The sequence below is a fragment of the Monomorium pharaonis genome, chromosome 4 (assembly GCF_013373865.1).
Source record: "Monomorium pharaonis isolate MP-MQ-018 chromosome 4, ASM1337386v2, whole genome shotgun sequence".
NCBI classification, from domain to species: domain Eukaryota; kingdom Metazoa; phylum Arthropoda; class Insecta; order Hymenoptera; family Formicidae; genus Monomorium; species Monomorium pharaonis.
Genome location: NC_050470.1, coordinates 7,333,870 through 7,353,916, shown reverse-complemented (window position 1 = coordinate 7,353,916; position 20,047 = coordinate 7,333,870). Strand labels below are relative to the sequence as shown.

General features: G+C 43.3%; 1 protein-coding gene across 4 annotated transcripts in view; it reads left to right on the top strand.

Moving 5' to 3' along the window:
* The first annotated feature begins 318 nt into the window (after positions 1–318).
* LOC105833459 (aryl hydrocarbon receptor nuclear translocator homolog) overlaps positions 319–20,047 on the top strand; it is a 37,407-nt gene continuing 17,678 nt past the window's right edge. For 2 of the 4 annotated variants that reach the window (XM_012675213.3, XM_012675212.3), the window contains exons 1-2: positions 3,541–6,929; positions 19,043–19,123. In XM_012675213.3, coding sequence (XP_012530667.1) covers positions 6,694–6,929; positions 19,043–19,123 — 317 coding nt within the window. In that variant the 5' untranslated portion in view covers positions 3,541–6,693. Of the gene's footprint in view, positions 577–1,437; positions 1,487–3,540; positions 6,930–19,042; positions 19,124–20,047 lie in introns of those variants that run through there. The other 2 variants (XM_012675215.3, XM_012675214.3) reach the window with 2 other exon arrangements.

The window sequence follows — 20,047 nt, the reverse complement described above, 5'->3', positions numbered from 1 at the left end:
TCTTGTCAGCATTAAAAAGTTTAATACATTAACAACTTCATAATTTAATTGCTTTTCTCCGTGTTGTACTATTTAATTTATAATACATTTACATTGTGTACTCACGTTGACACAATCTCGAAATTTACGAAGCAACAACCCTCGCAGCAACGTTGCGTGACGTTCATACAAAAATCTGACAGTCGCGCTTTCTGCCGTATCGACGGGGCTCATTTGGAATCTGCGTCGCGGACGAATCGAATTTGCGGCGCGTCGCCGGCAGATCGCGCGGCGCGCGGCGTTTCCGCCGTCTCTCTCTCTCTCTCTCACACTCGCGGCGCCTCCTCCCGTTGGAGCCGCCGCCGCGCCGTGTGTGCGTGCGTGAAAATAAAACCCGGAGCCGAGTGGAAACTCCAAAATGGCGCGACTGCCAAGTGTAAACACCCAGTTTTGATGTCGGTGCGTAGTGTGGAAGCCGTCGTACGCCCGCGTCGATATCCTCTCGCGCCCCGCGCGCCCCGTTTTTCCGTCGCACCGTGGCAACAGGAAATCCCGGCTGAATGTTCACGGTATCCTCGATCGCCCATTCTATTCCAGGTAAAGTAGCCGCGGGTTTTGTTACCGTCGTCCCCGACGATACGTTCCCCGTCGTCCGTTTCGCGTTTCCCTGTCCGGTCGACGCGGCCGGACCCGCGACGAGCCGCGGGATCGCAAACCGCGTGCTCTCCGCGCGGAAAACCCGCAACGGATCTCTCCGGAAAAGGAACGGTCGCTCTCTCCCATGGACTTTCCTCCTCCCCCTCCCCCGCGCGATCTCGCTCGCGTGCACGCGCAATTCAGGCGAGACTGCCAGAGTGGCCTACGTAAATTGCTCCAATTTGTCGTACGGAGTGCAAGGGCAAGCTCTAAAGCGAATTCCGCTTCAATAGAGCAAAATAGATGAGATAATTTTTATATTAGTCGTAGGAGAAGGTATAAAAGTCTAGCTGCTGTTGGTTAGTCTATTGTTCAATAGACTGACATAGACCCAGCGGTAAGAGTTTGTTGTAGAGAGAGTTGATAAGCTGTTATGCGAGCGAAAACAGAATCATTTTCTAGCACTCGATCTTGATTCTAAAGATGGGAGACGAAAAATTGATTCATTATAATCTGACATACTGAGCAGCATTGATGTGGTTAGTTTTCGAGGTCAGTTACATCAGTGATTACCAAACTGTTGTCACTGCTGTACTTAATTGCAAGCTACAAAGTTTTAAGTTTTAACGTAAATTGTATTAAAAAAGAAAAAACGTCCCGCATAGTTGAATATAGATTTTGACAGAAGTCGAAACAGAGCAACAAGATTTTTGAATGTTTGGATTCAAATAATTAGTCGAGCTTTATGTCCAAGTTCTTTAAATTAAGTCTCGTAAAAGAATTTATTTATCATCATATTAATATATATTATTTTGCCCGCAGGGAGTGACCCAAGCAAAATGGCACAGAAGCGCAGTGCTGTCCACATAGGGTGAGTTACAATGCATATTTAAATTTTGCACGAGGTAATTTCCACCTACTTATCCTTAAGTTTATGCATTTACGCATAGGCAAGTTTTTTAAATTCATTAATTGACTAATCGCACTATGCGCAGATACGACGTTATTCTGTTAAAAAACAAAAACTGCATCTATACGCATAATACTATCAAACGATGAATTAAAAAAACTCTACTATCGTATCGTATCTTGAATATAATCTTGTCGCTGCGTCCTAAACACGCAAGTGGAAACTTTATGCCGTTATATTTTTGCGAATGGAGACCCGATGGCGTCAGAGTAAAAGTTTCACAAGAAAAGGCATTTCCACTTCAGCGTGTGTGAGACGGTTGTTCGCTTGAAACAGGTAGAAGCAATTTTTACGCGAACGCGTGCGTTTGCATTTTTCGTATCGAAAAGCCTTCGGGTACAATCACGCGAACGGGGGCGGAAGGGGGAGGGGGACAGGGAGGAGGGGAGGGGACGGGAGAAAAGACGCGAAGGAAAGGCTTCGTTTTGACGACGAACGAAAATAGCCGCTTCGGCGTTAACGATCCGCGGTGAAATTTCGCCGCCGTCGTGCGGTTTACACGCGGCGCGGACTTGGTGTGTCGCGCGCGCGCTTGATTGACGCAGTTCCGAGAAATGATGCGGCCGCCGCCGACGGGATCAGTTACGACGTTCGCCACGCATAACACGGTAGAGGCAATTCACCGCTACCCCGGCTTACAATATACAATGCTGTAACGTGTGCTGCTCGGCCAATGTGCGCGCCGCCGCGTTGCGACATCGCTCAAGAAAACGCTTCGTTATCGTGGGCGCCCCCGCCGCCGCCGTCGCCGCGTTACTTTTACCACGAGCGCGCCGAGGTCTCTTTCTTTCTCGAAAACACTTTTCTGCGCGGCAGGCACGCGAAGCGGGCGCAAATGTCAACCGCCGGCCGTGTGTTGTACCGGCGCCGACCCCTCTCGCCGTGAATTTCCGGACCCTCGCGATCCTTTCGCGCGCGATAACACCGAATACGCCCCCGCTTATATGCTTTCCGTTGCCATTCCCGCGCGTTCCAATTGTATTCTAGCTTTTATCTATTTCTTTCCAGCAAAGGAAATCTTTCCGAAAAAATCGTTTACATTTTTACATTGTTCAGGAATTTAGGGATAATTGAGAGATCGTTTGCGACAGGTTTTTAACCCTAGAAGACAAAGCTGAATGCCTTCACCTTCAAAGGCAAAAGCTGGATGAAATTTCACCTCAAACTTCTCGGGTGTGTTTCATTTTTTTCTGTCAGCAGTAAATTAATAAGCATTTTCTTCGTCTTTTTCTTATGAAGATGATGTATATAAACATGGTACTTTTTGTCAGAGAAATATTGAAAAATTTACTTAAAGCAAAAGAAACACGAAAAGTTGTGGGAGAATGAGCATAGTTTGAATTTCTTTTGGGGTGGTGATAAAGCGTCCCGCATTTGCCTTTTAGGATTAATAATCGGAAGAATTTCGAAGATGAACGCTTATCCTCTCTTGCATCCAATCTAGAACGTCGTCTAATATCTCTCGATATGTTAAAAAGTTCCGGTTCTCCAGCTCTTTGCTCTTGAAATATAATCCCCCCCCCCCCTTGTAAAATTCTCCCGTACGATGGTTTATACATCTGAATCCGAAACTAAGGAGTAAGAATCGAATCAATCGTATCGAAGAATTTTACAAGGCCTATACTTCTTCTGCCGAACGCAGCCAATACAAGGAACGGCGCAGTTCCGAATGAGGAATCTAATTTCAGATTAATATGTCGAATTAAATTAAATCGGGAGAAGCGAAAGAAAGTCGAGTCTAGGAAAAAAAAAAGCCGGGGGGAACTCCCTAAAAATCCGCCGCCGAATATCCCAGCTCGCGAGCGAGCGAGCGAACGAACGGCGGCGATGCATCCCGGTTAAAAGTCGTGGGCTTCGCAACGGTGGCTGTCCCGGGGGCTCTCTGGTGGGAGAAGTGATAGTCCTCACCGGGGTATACCGCAGCAGCACATTATGCGGCTATGGTGGAATCAGTCACTGGCGAGTTGTGGGTGGTGGCTAGTCGGCGACCCATCCGTCCGTCCGTCCGTCCGTACGTCCGTCCGTCCGTCCGTTCATACGTCCATACGTATCCGTGAAACGTGTTCCCGCGTCGCTTTGCCCGCGATCCTTCATCGATCGTGATCCGAGAGACGCAATTCGTCGTTGCCGTCACTCCGGGAGTGTGCGCCGCCGCGAGGAGAGATTTTGGCGCCGAAAGTTGGACGCCTCTGATCGCGCGTGTGTCGTCAAACGTCCGATTGTTTGGCTCTCAGTGAGTTAGGCTGTAATTCTGAGGGAAAGGAAATCGATCGTCTCGGTCAATTTAGGATTTTAACGAGCTGAAGAAACTTGGAAGGAACTATTTATGCCAACGCTATTCCGATATTGAAAATTTAACGCGCGGAGTTTTTCTATCTCGCGACAAGTGCTAAAAATTTTCAAATTATCCGACCGAAAGGGAAACGATTCGCGACCGCCGCCGCACCGCGATGAGAATCCCGGCAGTTAATTTCTAGGGGAATAAAAAAAATCAGCCTTCGTGAACTTTGTGCGTCAGGAATTCTTCCGAGCGGAGGAAACGTACGTGTCACGATACGATTTTGTTGCAACTGAACTCGCTAAGGATTTTTAAAGAGAGAAAGAAAAACGACTAAGAGAAACTTGGCGAATAACCACGGTGTTGCCGAGGAATTTTGTGTCGCGAGGAATTTGACGCATCTGCGTGCGTCTTCTTGCGTTTCTCTCTCGGTCGAGTTGATGTCACGGTGAAATAAATGTAACACGGGATCTGAACTTTTGACGTCAATCGCGAGAAATAAACGTTTTCTGGAGGCCAATCATCGTTTGTCATGTGATCTAGGAAATACGGGGATTTGAGTGTGCACGATTATATTTTTCACATTAGAGCCAAGAACGCATCTTGAATACTTAACGATTTTAGAGAAAATAAAATAGATCGAGGGGTCCCTGCCGCTAAGGAATAAAGGCCGATGGACGCGTGATAGAAGGGCAACAGGACTGGATCTGGATCTGATCACGTAGGAAATTACTCTACAGTCATCTGAGTTTGAAAAATATAAGCTAATTCGCCTCGCTTAACTCGCCGTGCGATCGATCGAATGGCTCTGAACCGAGTTCTTTGGGATAAGTGATCGCGAGAGACGCGTAATACACGAACCGCCTCAGCGATGGCCGTCGCTCCGTGGTACCCGGGAGGCGAAGAGGGAAAGATTAGCGCGATTGTCCCGCGGATCGTACGCGACGGTGCGACGAAAGGAGCGTGCAAAATTCGGCGCGAGTGCAACGACGACGGTCCGACGAGGTCGAGAATCTCGTGACGTTCTCGGACTTCGCGACTTATCCTCAGCCAGGGAAGGAAACTGGGAGACCTTTCTCTGGTACCAGGTCGATTCTGGAGGAGCAGGAGAAAAAAAAAAGAAACAAACAATAGTTAATAGAGCGTAGGCCGGGCGAACTTGCGGCCGGTAAGCGAATAGAGTTCACCACGTGAAAGTGGCTCTAGATTTGACGCTTTCCAAAACCGAAACCTCGCCACCGCACTTCCGTAACGAGCTCTTCTTTAACTTCTCCGTACTTTCTTTCTTGGTCGATTAATCGAGCCGTCGCGTTGACTAGCGAAACACGAGGGAACCCTACCATTACGGAGCAGCGGCTTTTATTCGAATTGCGAAATCCGCGGCGCGCGGGAAAGAAGGTCACTCGCTTGCAACAGCAACGCATCCTCGTGCGCCGACTCTCCACGGTACAAATGGAGTAGATAGAAACAGTGAAATTGGAATTTGTGTGTGCGCGCATACCGAGAAGGGAGACACATCGGAAAGCATTGGAACTTTTTAATCGCCGACAGGACGATTCTAGGAAATACGGAGCAATGCCAGATAGGGGAGTGCTCGTTTTCGCTCATCCGTGTCTTCTTCGAAAAATTGTACAATTCGTGGACCAAGTAGGACGCAGTCTTGAATGATTAATAGAACATTCCGCCGGCAAGGATTTGATATCGTTGGGGAAACAAACACATTTCTCTCATCGATCGTTACGTTAGAAATTTTTAAGAAGGGCGCGCATGTAAAATAAGTGAATATAAAATGATTATAGGGGATAAATTATTAAAATACACCACAACGCGCTCTTTCAAGATCGGTGAAGAAGTACACGAGCGAACGTGAGTGGAATTTAGACACAAAGGCCTTTTCGAAACCCCAAAGTATTCTTGACTATCGCCGAAGAGGGAAACGCGAAGTACAAAACCGCCTCGTTGGTAGACCGATGGTAGATCTACATCTTGCTCCAGGTAACGAGATGACAAGATAATTCGGTGGAAGGCGAGCGCAACATAGTCGAACGAGTTTCTGTATCAGGAACCTCGAAATCGTGCACTCAAGCTATTAAACCGTCAAGATATTTTTTTTTTCCTTATTTCACGAAGACTGAAGCACAAAATGACGAAAATACGACGCGATAGAGAAACAAGGGCGAAAATCGCGTTTTATGGCGATCTTTTCCGTGCAATCAAAACTAAAAGGGACGAATTTAGCGCGTATTTCGTCGTTTCGAAGACTGCATATATATAAAATACTGGCAACGTACGAATTAAAAAAAATACTGTGCGGAAGCTGCGAATGAAAGCAACTTGCGTGGATATCTTAGCGTAATTTATCGTGCAATAAATTTTTGAAAAGATCTCAGATGGAAGTATAAAAGTATCGTTACATGTACAAGAGTGCACCGGGGCAAGTAATCTCGGCGCGATAAGGCGAGACAAGTCGTTGGTAATTTAAAAATAACGTGTGATTAATTCGATGGTGAACGTAAGCGTACGAGCATTTCTGTGAGGAGAGACAAGAGAGTGCGTCAAAGAGTGGATAATCTCGTGGTAACGGGACGACGATTCAAATCGGTAATTTAAGCGCAATACCGATAACGAAGTACAAGAGACGAAGTACAACGACGATCTCCGGGAAACTGCGATAGTGCGTCGACGACTAGAAACTCGCGGCAGAGATATGGCAAGTTAGCGACTCGCCGGGTGACCCTTCCTCAAGTGTGATACACGCTTTATTCCCGGTTTAACCGAGTCGACCGGCCCCGGAAACACCGTCAAAATAGAGTATCCCGGTAGCAGCGGCATGTACGGGGGCGGGTCGGCGGGAAGCGCGGGCTGCTATGGGGTCGGTTTGGGACCGGGCCCCTCGCACTACGCCCCCCCCTCCGCCACGGTGGGGTACCAGTTGGGCCCGCCGCCACCGCCACCCCCGCCCGCCTGTCCCGTCACCGCAGGAAGTCAACTTCTGTCTTACGGACCCGACTTATCGCCCCATCACATCCAGCAGGGCCACACGGAGACGCAGTCGAAGAGACGGAGGTAAAAGGGCCATGTTCACCGTTGCTTTGTCGTTATATTTTTTTCTCTTTCCTCTCTTTAGGACACGTGCGTTTCTGCTCGCACGGTAAATTCTTTAATCTACATATTTCTATATTTATATCTAAAAAATGTACAACTGGGACCGGATGAATTGTTATTTGCATTGTTTTTTTTTTTTTTAACTTTTCAAACGCGGTTTAGACACATACATAAATATGCGATATATAAATTTTTTTATGATGTAGTTATTGTCTTGATAACGTCTTTATGACATTTATCTCTCTCGCACTGTACGCGAGTTTTGATTGCTGCGAGACTTTCGCGAATACAGATTTTAAGACGTACAAACTCTCTACCGTCTTTAATCACACATCTTCAATTAGCGCTCGTCACATTGCAATTCATCAGGAAAGTCATTCTGACGTGGTGCCAACAATTCGCAGAATGCGCTTGTTTCGCAATCGCGCGGAAAAAAGAAAAGGGAGCTCCTTTTGTATTGAAATATATAGATAGTTCGATTATCGACAAATTTTTGATAAAAGGCGGAAAAATATTTAATGGGTGATTTTAAAATTTTGGAAAGAGAAACATATTTTTAATGATATCACTATCGATTAACATATAGAAATCTAAAAAATTGACTAGAAAATTAAGATTATAAAATTGATGTCCCGAAAAAATAAATTAAATTCGAATGAAAACTTCGCTAAAATCAGCATCGTAATTCGATTCTGTTTATAGTATTAATTATGAATATATTGTGTTTGTAGAGCGCTTGTTTATTAAATTAAAAAATACGATCTGTTAGAGACAAGTCAAAAATATCTTTGCTGACAACAGAAATGTTAAAAATGCTAAGTATAGCTTTATGTCGCGTAATTTTATTCCATGTCCGTCATTGTCGCTTATGATTGTTGGTCTTTATACCGATTGTTATTGCAGAATCAGCATATTTTCATCCACATCAGCACGTCGACGGACAGTTCGCATAACGATTTTGTTTTTCTCTGTAACTAACTGACTTGATATTTCAATACACGTATCGAATATGACGCCAGTGGGGGGGGGGGGCAGATTCGACGTATAATAATATCTATGCACAGACTCGCACGTACAGATTACGGTATCTATTTCATTTTTTCTAAATTTTATCTTTTATTCCTCTTCATCGTTTTTAGATAAGAATTTAATTGTGCAAAATATTTTTCTTCGCTCACTTCACGTGAGATATGACGTTTCCGCGAGCCAATTATATTTTCCTCCGTAACTCTAGCCGTAACTTTCCACTTTCGTCTCGGTAATTTCTGCGACGGGGGCGAGAGGGAACCGAGCTATCGAAAATAGCAGCCGACACCGCTTGGGGGGTGAGCGAGCGCGAAGGGGAGCGTCTCTCCCTATTCTCCCGCGTTCGGCCATTATATCTCCGCCTCACTTTCGACGAACCCGATGCAGTCACGCACCATTGATCCCGGGCTTCGTCTCTTGGCGGGTCGGACGTACGCGTGTCACGACATTCCTGCCGTTCTGCCGGTAGTTGGGCCGCGCATTGCCGTGTCCGATTAGTTTGAGCGCACGGCGACGATTCGCGCGGACTCGAGGATTCCGTGGCACGGATGTTTACTCACTTGTTGCTCTCTCCCTCCGGGGAGATGTGCGGCCAAAGTGAGAATTTTCAATAGATTCACACCCCGTCCTCCTGGAACGCGCGACCCGCGAACTGAATTATTTTATTAGATATCAAACCGACGTTGAATTTTTTGTCTTAGAGAGCGTGGCAATAGGAATTCATGAAGCGCCGAGAGAAAACGCGAAAGCAAACGGTTTGCCGGATCTTGTTATATGCGGTTTTCGTTTTAAAATTAAACCAACTGGTATACTAAACTATTAACGAACGTGACATTCTGAGAAGTACGTTCATAACATGATTTATAATTAAAGAGATAACACAGAAAAACATACTTTTTTTTATACGATTACGCTTTTTGCTTAATTTGAACGGGGAGAGAATTTTTTTTTTTTTTTAATTCTTGATTTACCCTCCGACGGAGAAAGCGTTCTATAATAAAGTAATATGATACGATCAAGTCTCGCTTCTCGGCGCGGGCTTGAACTGCATTTTTAATCGCGCCGCTTCCCTGCACCGTGTACACGCACCGGCAGAAATGGTGTCCCGCGACGTTCAGCGCGCGGCGATCACCCACACACGCGAAGCGCCGTACGTGTTACTGGGCGCGCGGAGGAGCCGAGGAGATGGGAGAGGAGCGAAAAAAGTGGGGATCGCGCCGGTGTTGCATCCTTCACCAACGTCGCACGTTGAAGAAGGATAGAGCTAAGATGAGTGAGAAGACGTGATACCGACTCGATGGTGTCCCAATATCCGTTTCACTCGCACTCGATACTAATATCGTCTCTCGCTCGCCAATACCATATTAATTATGTTAAATGTTAGATGAACAAAAAATTAACTTACAATCTATCTTACAAACTACAATTAACTTACAAACTATCAACATTAAATAAATCTAAATGTTAAAATAAAATTTTTATTATCTTTTAAAATTATTATTTACACAATTTTGCACACACTTACTTACAATACAAGAAATTAATCTTATACTCTAAATTTGTAAATGGATAAGAAACTCTTATAGTGAGTCTGAAAATTATCCGTAACGATGGTTATAATTTCACACAAAAATTTGTTACGGGATGAAAAAGAAGCATTATTACGCAATCATAAGTGAATCAATAATTAATTGGGATAAACGTTAATTTTTTTCTTTCTATGTATAACATAATTAATATTTCAATAAAAATTTGTGTTTTTTTAAATTAAATTTTATCACTTTACATAATATAAAGTAATGAATGACATGCTAATAGAATAAATGTCGACGCTTCGTGCACTCGGATAGCCGTCTCTCAAAGAAAAAGGAAAGCACGACGCATCGGTATTGGCGAGCGAGAGACGATATTAGTATCGAGTGCGAGTGAAACGGATATTGGGACACCATCGAGTCGGTATCACGTCTTCTCACTCATCTTAGCTCTATCCTTCTTCAACGTGCGACGTTGGTGAAGGATGCAACACCGGCGCGATCCCCACTTTTTTCGCTCCTCTCCCATCTCCTCGGCTCCTCCGCGCGCCCAGTAACACGTACGGCGCTTCGCGTGTGTGGGTGATCGCCGCGCGCTGAACGTCGCGGGACACCATTTCTGCCGGTGCGTGTAGTCCGCACATAAAAGATTGACACGTGTATCTTGTATAAAAAAAAAAACTTTAGGCGCGCGGCCTTGAATGAAGCGATACACGGGTACAGTCATCGAAACAACGATAACGATAATCTCTCGGAACCATAACAAAACTCGTGGCGAGACGATATTACGAGAAGGATACTCATAATTATAGTCCTAGGCACGTGCGGCATGATAAGACCAGATATCTAAAAATATATTATTGACAAAAATGCCGTGCGTCGCGCGATAGGTGCGAATTTTATCGAATTGCAACGGTGGATTTTTACGCCGTTGGCCGATAAATTTTATTGACAGATAGAGACGGGGATTAATTAGCGAGATTTAAAAAAAAAAAAAACCTTCGTCCGCGTGTATTTAAACGCTACGTAGGCGCTACGCGCCGCCTGCGAGAGATGCGATGGCACATCGGGAGTTTTTGCGATGCAAATGTAATCCAAATAGCATTCGCATAATTGGAACGTATGTTAAAATGATTACCGTGCGCAATTAACGTCGGGAGCGGGCAACGGAGGGGGGGGGGCGTTTGATACGTGCATCCTTGCACGCACACGCCATGCAAAACAAACGGGCGCACGGGCGGCTCGGTGAATCTCAAACCGTGAAGGACAAACTCGGCGCTTTTTATAAAGACGTTATTTAAATTGCATATTGAAAGCCAATTTAAAAATAATGCATAAATAAAACGATATATGCGTCTCTCTTCGAGAGACAATGGAAAATTTTTTCCCCCCTCACGTTTAATCGCTCTTTAAATATTGTTTTTATCTCTCACATTTTCAAGAGAACGAAACTCTAATGAAAACAACTGTAATTGTCAATGAGGATAAAAGATCTCTAACGGATATGTAAATAAAAGTTGGCGCGGCGATTTTTCTCGATCGATTCGCTCACAAAAGCGAGAGAAGTCCCCCGCGCGATGGCCGTACTACTTCCTCGAACGCTAATGAGGTGTTACGCAGCAACGGCGGCGGTGTTGCTGCTGTGCGTTCGATTTGCTCGTCCTCTCGTGCAGGCGCGAGGCGCGACGCACATCGCCGTTCGCCACGGAAGCAAACAAACTGCTGTCGATTGCAGAAGCGCGCGAACTAATGCGAGGAGCTTAGTGCCGCGCGTGCGGATGGTGCACTCACGTGCGGGCGCAGGCACGCGGCAAAACCCGCTCGTCGCGGAATTCGTCACGTAGCGGAGATTTGCGGCCGGCCCGGTCCAACGCAAATCCACGTGACCGATTACCAGATCATTACGTTACGCAATAACATCGTTTCCCGAATGCCGCCGCCGCCGCCCAGAAGACTCGGGCGAGTTGGCGAGCTCCGTCGTGCAAAAAGAAAAGGAGGTGCTATCTGGGCACGTGATCCGTGATGCAACTTGATCCGAAAAGAAATAAAAGTGTTAAGAAAAATTTTTTTTAAACTTGTAAAATATTATTGGTATAAGGGAAACGTGTGATCTCATACGTGCCTTATTATAATTTTAGAACTTCGACATTATCGCGTTGTAAAACGAATTCTGACGTCCGTTCGACTTTTAAGTTAACGAAAATCTAATTGATCGGAATTAGAGTCACATTCGGGCCAAGATTATCGACATCAGCGTGTGACAGAGAAAGAGAGAGAGAGAGAGATCGGCAAGCATATAAATCGCTAGTGATTATCGGCGGCGTTCTATTCGTTCTTGGCCGGGCGTGATATTTTTCCGCACGTTTCTGCTGCATGCAGGAGTCGTTGAACCGGATGGCTTGACGCCGAGGAAAGTGTGTTTTGAGATTGAAGCGCGCGTATTATTTTCATTCATATAATTAAGACCCTGTTAGTAACGCTCTGTACGCGCGGGCCGCGATGCATATTTATGTCATACACGATCGACATGCGCACATTTGGACGCGCGTACGGGGAAACTGATGAATGGTGAACCGAAAGAAAAACAAACTCAACAGCAAGTTGAAATTTTTCATGTTTATTGCGACATTTAATATTTGGCAGAATTCCTCGATTTTCTTATTACTCTCTAAATTTCATAAGGTGAAAATACTGCCACTGTACAATTTTTCGAGGGATTTTCCAATAAGAGTGAAAATTCACTCTATTAGAGGATGAATATCAAGAAATTGACTCTAATAAAATGAACTTTAACTCTTATTAAAGTGGAAAATTACTCGAAAAATTGTAGTGGCAGTATTTTCACTTTATGAAATTTAGAGAGTACATATATAAATAAAGAAAATATAAGAAGATAGAATTATGTGAAATGAGACCTGGAACTCTTTTACTACTGTTTTTTTCTCTTATATTATTTATTATTTTGATATTTATAAGTATTTATGTAAATTTGATTATTACTAGAGAAATACAGATTTAAAAAATGCATTTAAAGATAAATGTCCAGAATGAAAGAAAGCCAAATGGAGGCACAGTCAGTTGTACGCTGCTGTTTGTTGTACGCACAAAAGTACTAAACGACGTGCGCAATTAAGTCGATTTCTCGTTTCCTCTTCCTTATGCGTCGATTCGCGTGACTTTCCGCTCTAAGCGAACCAGCCCGCCTTAGACAATAAGAATTTTCTCAGGCGTGAAAACGGTCGAGTTTCTGATCCGTTCCGTTTCAATGTTACGATGAGACAAAATCGAGCGCGAATCTCTATCGATATCCATAACATCGTCCAATGTCTCTTCCTGGCAGAAAAACTGAAGTAAATGAACATTTTATTTTATATATCTCGATGAAATAAAAGCTTAGGATCTCAGCGAATTAATGCAAAAAATAGTACTATAGCCCAGTGAAATTTAAATTGCAATGAAAACTTAATATGAAAATTTATAAACAGTTTATACACTAGAATTAAGAATCTATAGTATTTTAATTTTAGTATTATATATTAGTGATATGGAAAATCATTTGTGCCATCACGAATCAATCGCGAAAATTAATGGCATCAAGAATCTCTTGCCTTTGGCAACTGCCTTGAATCTAGAGATCTAAAGCAGCAAGATTCAAAATGTAAGGTATCGACAATCTACGATCTATAGAGATCGCCAATTTCACGGGGTCTGAGATATCACGAATCTGTAATATCAAAATAATCAAAATCGAGGATCACTGAAACGCCATGGATTTACCGTGTCAGGGATATACATGGTATCAAAGATCTATGATAATATTCAGGATTCGATGTAACAATGAATTCAAGGCTGCAGATACCAATCGCAATCTCCGATACCAAGAATCTACGTCGACAGAATGCTATGAACGTATACGTAACAAGAGGTATCACAAAGGAGATTAGAAATTGCTCAAGATGAGACCCAAATCTGCAGGGGCTGTTGTTTTAAAATTTCATTACTCGAAAACACTAGTAAAAGCGTATTTCTCTAGTAATAATCACACTAATATCTATAAATAATAAAATAATAAATAATAATACAAGAGAAAGAGTTTCTTGTGTTTATGCATTATAACCGATATAACTTTTAATCAGAGGTACAAAATATAAATTATTTAAGCTGTCAGAAAAATTCTACGACTTTTAGAAAAAAAATTAGGCCTCAAAGGGTTAATGATTCATTACATCCCTCTTCGATATATTCATATATTCGAATTCCCGGTAGATCTATAATCTATAACAATATATTTCCGAAGATTGAAACGGCCGCGTAATGCCTCGGGCATGCAGATCGTCTCGGCGTCAACGAGCGTCCAGCGATGGTGTCTCGTAGGCATCGATCGACTATCTAACGCCTAAGCGGATAGGTGACGTAATTTTTTCATTACAAGAACGGTAATGCCGGCGGCCAGGCTCGCATATTAAGGGGAAAACAGCGTGGCCATTGGTGGGCCTCGCGCACTGCCGCCGCAACGAGGGGCGGTCCATCGTTCTTCGACTCCGCGACTCTTATCCGTTCTCCAGCGACCTTATTGGTCACCACCTCCTCGATCGCTCCTGCCGACCCTCGTCGTCGTCGCCGATCGCCGCGACGATTTTCCACGGCCCGCGATCGATCGCGGATGCATCGTGCTCTTGCACCATACGGTGATATACTTTCTTTCTTTTTCTCCCACATCTTTCCCTTCCGCTTTCTTTGCCCGTTAAAAATACTCGGCGATCCTTCTCCGAATTGGCCGCGTAAAACAGATTTATAAACAGTTATATATATAAAGTAGACTGGTTTATAAAATAAAATTAACAGATTCTTCCGTGTTTTCTGTTTCTGTTGATGGACGTTCGAGTTTATGCTCGTGCAAAATTGAGAAAAATGACACGATTGATTAAGTATTTTATTGATTAATTAAGCACTTCATGGAAATCTGTTTCTTATAAAATTTTTGTTTTATATAATGAAAAAAAAAATTATTATTTATATTTTAACGCTTTAATTAACACTACGATTAAAATAGATATATTTAAAGTCTTCGGCACACGATGCGATTTTTCATGCTAGATCGCATACGAGACATCTTATTACGTGTCCTGATTGGGCTCGAATGATTATATTACACTTTTCCTTGGGGGATATTTGAATATACGCTTAGCGCCGTGTAAAAAAAGTAGTTGTAACACGTGGACCTGAAGGAACGACGAACGTAAATGCAAGAGTATGATCGTGGACGAAAGAGGGTGGGATAGGGGAAGACGAGAGGGTCAAGTCGTGACTTCGGCGCCATACGGAAAAATGCAGAAAGGCGCCACCGTAAACTGGACACGTCACACAAATTCCTCTTCTTTTTCTTCTTCGCGAGAGTATCATGTTACTTTTTCTTCTGGCTGGCTCTTTAAACTCTCAGAAGAAGGGTGCGAAGCTGACGAGCTTAGAAACACGTGCATCTTTATGATGACTAAAGTATCGGTAAATTTTTGCACAATTTAAATTTTTTACGGATTAACACATCTTTCTTTAACACGAATGATAATATAATAATTTAAGTAAAACTTGTATTTTGTTTGAAATAACTAACATAAATAATTTTGTTATTATAAAAAGTGCAGCAAAAGTAGTTTCTTTAGCATTATATTCGACAGATATCGATTCGACTGCAATAATATTAATTAATATAATTTTTCTAATATAATAGTTTTTATTTTTAAATAAATAACTCACGATTCAATATTTCATCTTATTTATTAAATACTCTGTAAATATATGTACTATTATAATATTATAAAATTATCTTAAACGCTCAGATAACATTACCTCATTGTTTTAAAGTATTAAATATTATTATTTATGTTTACAATAATTATGTTCACGTACGAAATTGTGTTAAATATACCAGTATCAATTAGGGCTCAAAAAATTATGCAATAATGCCATTGAGCGTTATGACGAATAGCTCGAACGTTCGCGGACTATCTCATCTCGTTAAATTATTATAATCCATTACATACCTAAACGGAAATGCATCGTGAACCACGTGCACGTATCACAATACTAAGATATACATGTGTCCGTTCTCTCGAGCGACGGTTCGTTATCCCCCGTGCAATATGACTATGTTAAAAGACACGACAGTTTACGACGGTATCTCGATAGCGAAGATAACGATCACCGCGTAGACTTAAGTATCGGCGCTTTTGTTCCCACGGTTTTCGCGACGTATACAAATTATCGGGCGTTCCGGGGCGCGTATACACAGGGAAATAGAGCGGGGGCTGCCCTCCCTTCCCCCCCCCCCGTCCCTCTCCAATTCGCGTTTACGGGGTCTACTTATAATACACATGCAGAGCAAGTAAAACGAGAGAGAAAGGAAGAGAGAAATCCTTTCACCGTAACTGTGCATCGCGCCTGTCCGGTCCTTCAATCGGCGCCGCCGAAATTCCGAACTGGGCTGCCCAAATCGCCTCCATGTCAAGGGTCAAACTACCGTAATGGCAGAGCGGTATCGAAGCCACGTATCTTCTCTCCTGGATTTGCGTCCAGTCTCAGGAACGCAGTTTCCAATGAGTACAGATCTACTCTATTTGTTTAACAACTCTCAAATCCGGAAGAAAAGTTTAATGGAAATTAATCGAAAGATTGCAATTTAATGCATTACTTATTCTGTTGAACTTCATGCAGCATTATAATTATATTGTACATACATATTAAAATAATTCTATAATTAATTATGTATTTTTACTCTTGTGCAATTAGAGAAAAAGGCGTGTAATGCTGAAATTAGTGAGAACGTTTTTCAGAACCGAGAGTTATCGTCTTCGTAATTGTATAAAAGTAATTATAGTATAATTTTCTGACCAACAATCACTAATATTGTATATGTTTCTTGATGTAACACACAATCATAGAATAACGTTGAATATGACATTTAATTATGAATTAATACTTACATTACGCTTCATATAAGAGAATGTTAAATATCCATATATTACATATTTAATAAATGTCTGACGATATAATGATCGAGACTTAACACCTTTTTGTAAAGGTTAAATAGGAGTTAACGCAATCTTAATCATGATTAAGGTAAACCGCTTCAATAAAATACAATTGATCTTTTTTTTTTCCACTACTCTTTCAGTTGTAATTATCGAGATAATGTATTTTAATATCATAGCGTGCATAGGCGTTATTGAGTACAGAAAAACCTCTCATAAATAAATCCCATAGCGGATAGAGTCGCTAAAGCCTACTGCGCTAGATTTTCTATTTGCGAAACACCTATTAAGTCGACGTAATACTGCGCTGCGCATCATTATGCGCTTCATACATCTCCCTGTCACACATTTATCTCTCTCACGCCTTCGGCTACCTTTTTCCCCATAATTTTCACTTTATCGTTGCTCTACCTCATGTACTTTCCGCGATCCAGAAGGCCAGAGCGGGGGAGAGGAATGGAGAGGCGGAGGGAGGATCGCAATTTATAGCTTCATTTTCCTCATTCGTTCGTTTATGACGTAAGTCAAGGATTTTGTACACAAAGCATATATAGATTGAATTAAAATAACACGTTGGATACACCTTATCATGTACTCCATTTAACAGGAAATATTAAAGTATTTTATAGGAAATATTAGCAGGAAATATTACAAATCTGAATGCAATTTAAAGAAAAAAACGAACGAGATGTTAGTATCTTAGATGCGGAAATCGTAGCAAACGTTCACGATCGATCTGCATTCGCGGCCATTTCTTTTTTCCTCTTCTAAAACTTCATCCCTGAGGCTTTGCCCGCCCGCCGCGAATACTTCTCGACGTCGTCGACTTCATCGCTTGCGAAGCACGCATACGCGTCCGTTAAGTCGACGTAATACCGCGGGGCGCATCATTATGTACTCCATAAGTCTCTCCGCGACTCGCCTCCCCTCCTCTCTTTCCCCCTCCTCTCTCCCTCTCTCTCTCTCTTTCTCTCTCTCTGTCTCATTCCTCTCGCTCTCTCGCGAGGAGGAAGAGGAGCAGGAAAAAAGGAACCCGGAGAACGTGGGGACGAAGGGAACCGAGAAGGTTCCCGCGCAGGAAGATGACGGAGAGGGAGACGAAGAGGCAAAAGGGGGGTTTCCCTCAATCCCCTCTCGCGCTCGCGATACCCGGATACACTCGTTGCCAGGCCCTACACCATCCCTACCTCGGGTCCGTTGGGTCCTATGGACTTCGCGACGGGGAAACGAAAGGGGGCGGGGAAGGAGGGAAGGCAGAGAGGCCATATACCGTCTCTCTTCAATGCGACCCGTGCACCGGCGAGCGAGGGATAGGGCGAGACAGTGGGACAGCGGGTGGAAGGGTGCCGGTAAGTAAAGGGGTCTCGCTTTTTCGCTCAGGGTCAGAATCGTACATCACCCGCGCAAGACGCTGTGCACAACACGGACTGACGATCGGCCCGGATTTCTGCGCGGAGTTCTGCTCTCGCAATGAGAGCATAATTTTCTATCGCGCGTTCGATACATCGCGCTCTCCTACGCCGGTAATGAGACGATCGCTGACGGATTTATCGATGCTATCCCTTGCTCGCTCCTCTTCTCTCCCATGCGCCGAAAGCGACTCGTATAAAACGCTCTCGCTTCCGGGCTTCTTCGGCGAATTCAGCGCGATCGATCGATATCGCACGTGATAATCGCACGCCTCGGTTTAGATCTTTTTAAGGATCGAACGTTTACATTGAATTCGATGAATAATTATTTAATATCATATTTTTATACTGCATAATCATACGTTTGTATCATAACCGTCAATTCCATATTATAAAAATTGACGGTTACGAATTAGGAGAGATATCCGGAACTTCTTTACGTCATATATCTGAATTTTTTAATGTAATGTGTCATATAACAGAGTGACAGTCGATTGTTGCTCTTCTCCCTCAAAAAATCTTGTTGATAATTATAGTTTAACGACAGCTTGAATGAGAAAGAATGAATGAATATCGTGTATGAGATTCTCATCGTCACTTACTGTTACGGACGCTCCAGATTAAAGAAGCGGGGTGAGGGAGGGAGAGAAAGGCCGACGACGATCCTGCCGGTGACCAATTTTGGAACGTACGGTCACGTTTGGCAGTCCGGAAGCGATTACACTTTACGTATCGGTGACGCGACGCGCGCGGAATTTCTATTATTTGTTCCTTTCGGGTGCTGAACTCGGCTATCCACAGCCATTTCACAGTCCTTAACGCTGGTATCTAGGATCAGTATCTAGAATACATTCTTTTACTGCTCATTTAACTTAATTTGCTTTCAAGTATCAGTAATTGTTACAAGACAGCGTTCTCTGGAGCGTTCAAATGACGATATAACAAAACCGAAGTACAGTGAATCTAAATTTTTCAAGCGAACGTTAGAATCGTCAATGCTATTCGGAGAACAAAGACTCATCGCTGCGCGGTTTAATGATTATTAATAATAATGCGAATTGCCTTCGATTATTTTGCAGATCTGACGAAGATGATCCGAGTGGCTGTAAATACAGGAGGCTGGACGATGACAATGTCCAGGACAAGGAGAGGTTTGCCAGGTGAGTGTTAGGCTTAATTCGGCAACAAATATTATAATAGAGCGATGATATTATATCATAGTGATGCAGCTATTTAACATTTCAACCGCGCGTTTCCGCCGTTCGATGTATCTTCGATTCAATTTTCGATCCAATTTTACAAATTCTCTGTGCCATTTCCAAGCCAACTACGTTAGTCGGAAATTTACGAAAGTTACCTTCGAAAGCGCGAAACCCTCTTCTCTCTCGACCACCTCTCTTCGGCGTTTGTTAATTCGCCTCACGAAACCCGCGGCTCAATATGTTTCACCGGTACACCCTGTACATACGCCTCCTCCTCCTTCTTCTTCTTCTTCAAGTACGAGAAGGTACATACATACCTACATGATACCGGGCAATGTGAGGAGCCGATAGCGGAATGGGAAGCCCTCGAGGCTGCTCCAGCGTGGGAACATAAGGTACTTATACGCGCGTCGGAGTGCGCGTCCTTCAAGTCCGTGTACAACGAAAGAGACACGGTACTTTGATTCCCTTCCGAGATATTTCGGCTGGCACGGGCATTAAATTCGCCGGACAAAAGCCGGAAAATAATGTACAACGTGAGACGCATAACTTACGTGTAAAATATGGCCGCTCCCCAGACGCCGTGAATAAAAATCTACGTCAAAATCGTCGAGGAATCTTCCACGTCCAGTACATACGATTACGCGGGACGTGTCGTCAGAGACGTTGCGTGTCTCTGCTCAATTATAGATTCCTCGATATATATATATACATTTTTTTTTCTTCAATTAAAATTTTATGACAGATTTAATAAAAAATACTTGATTTTCTAAATATAGTTTTACTTACCGATGTAAACAGAAATATATCACGTTTTTTACATGCTGCACTTCATTAATTAGAAATTTCACCGACACGATCGACTCAAGACGATCGATCTCG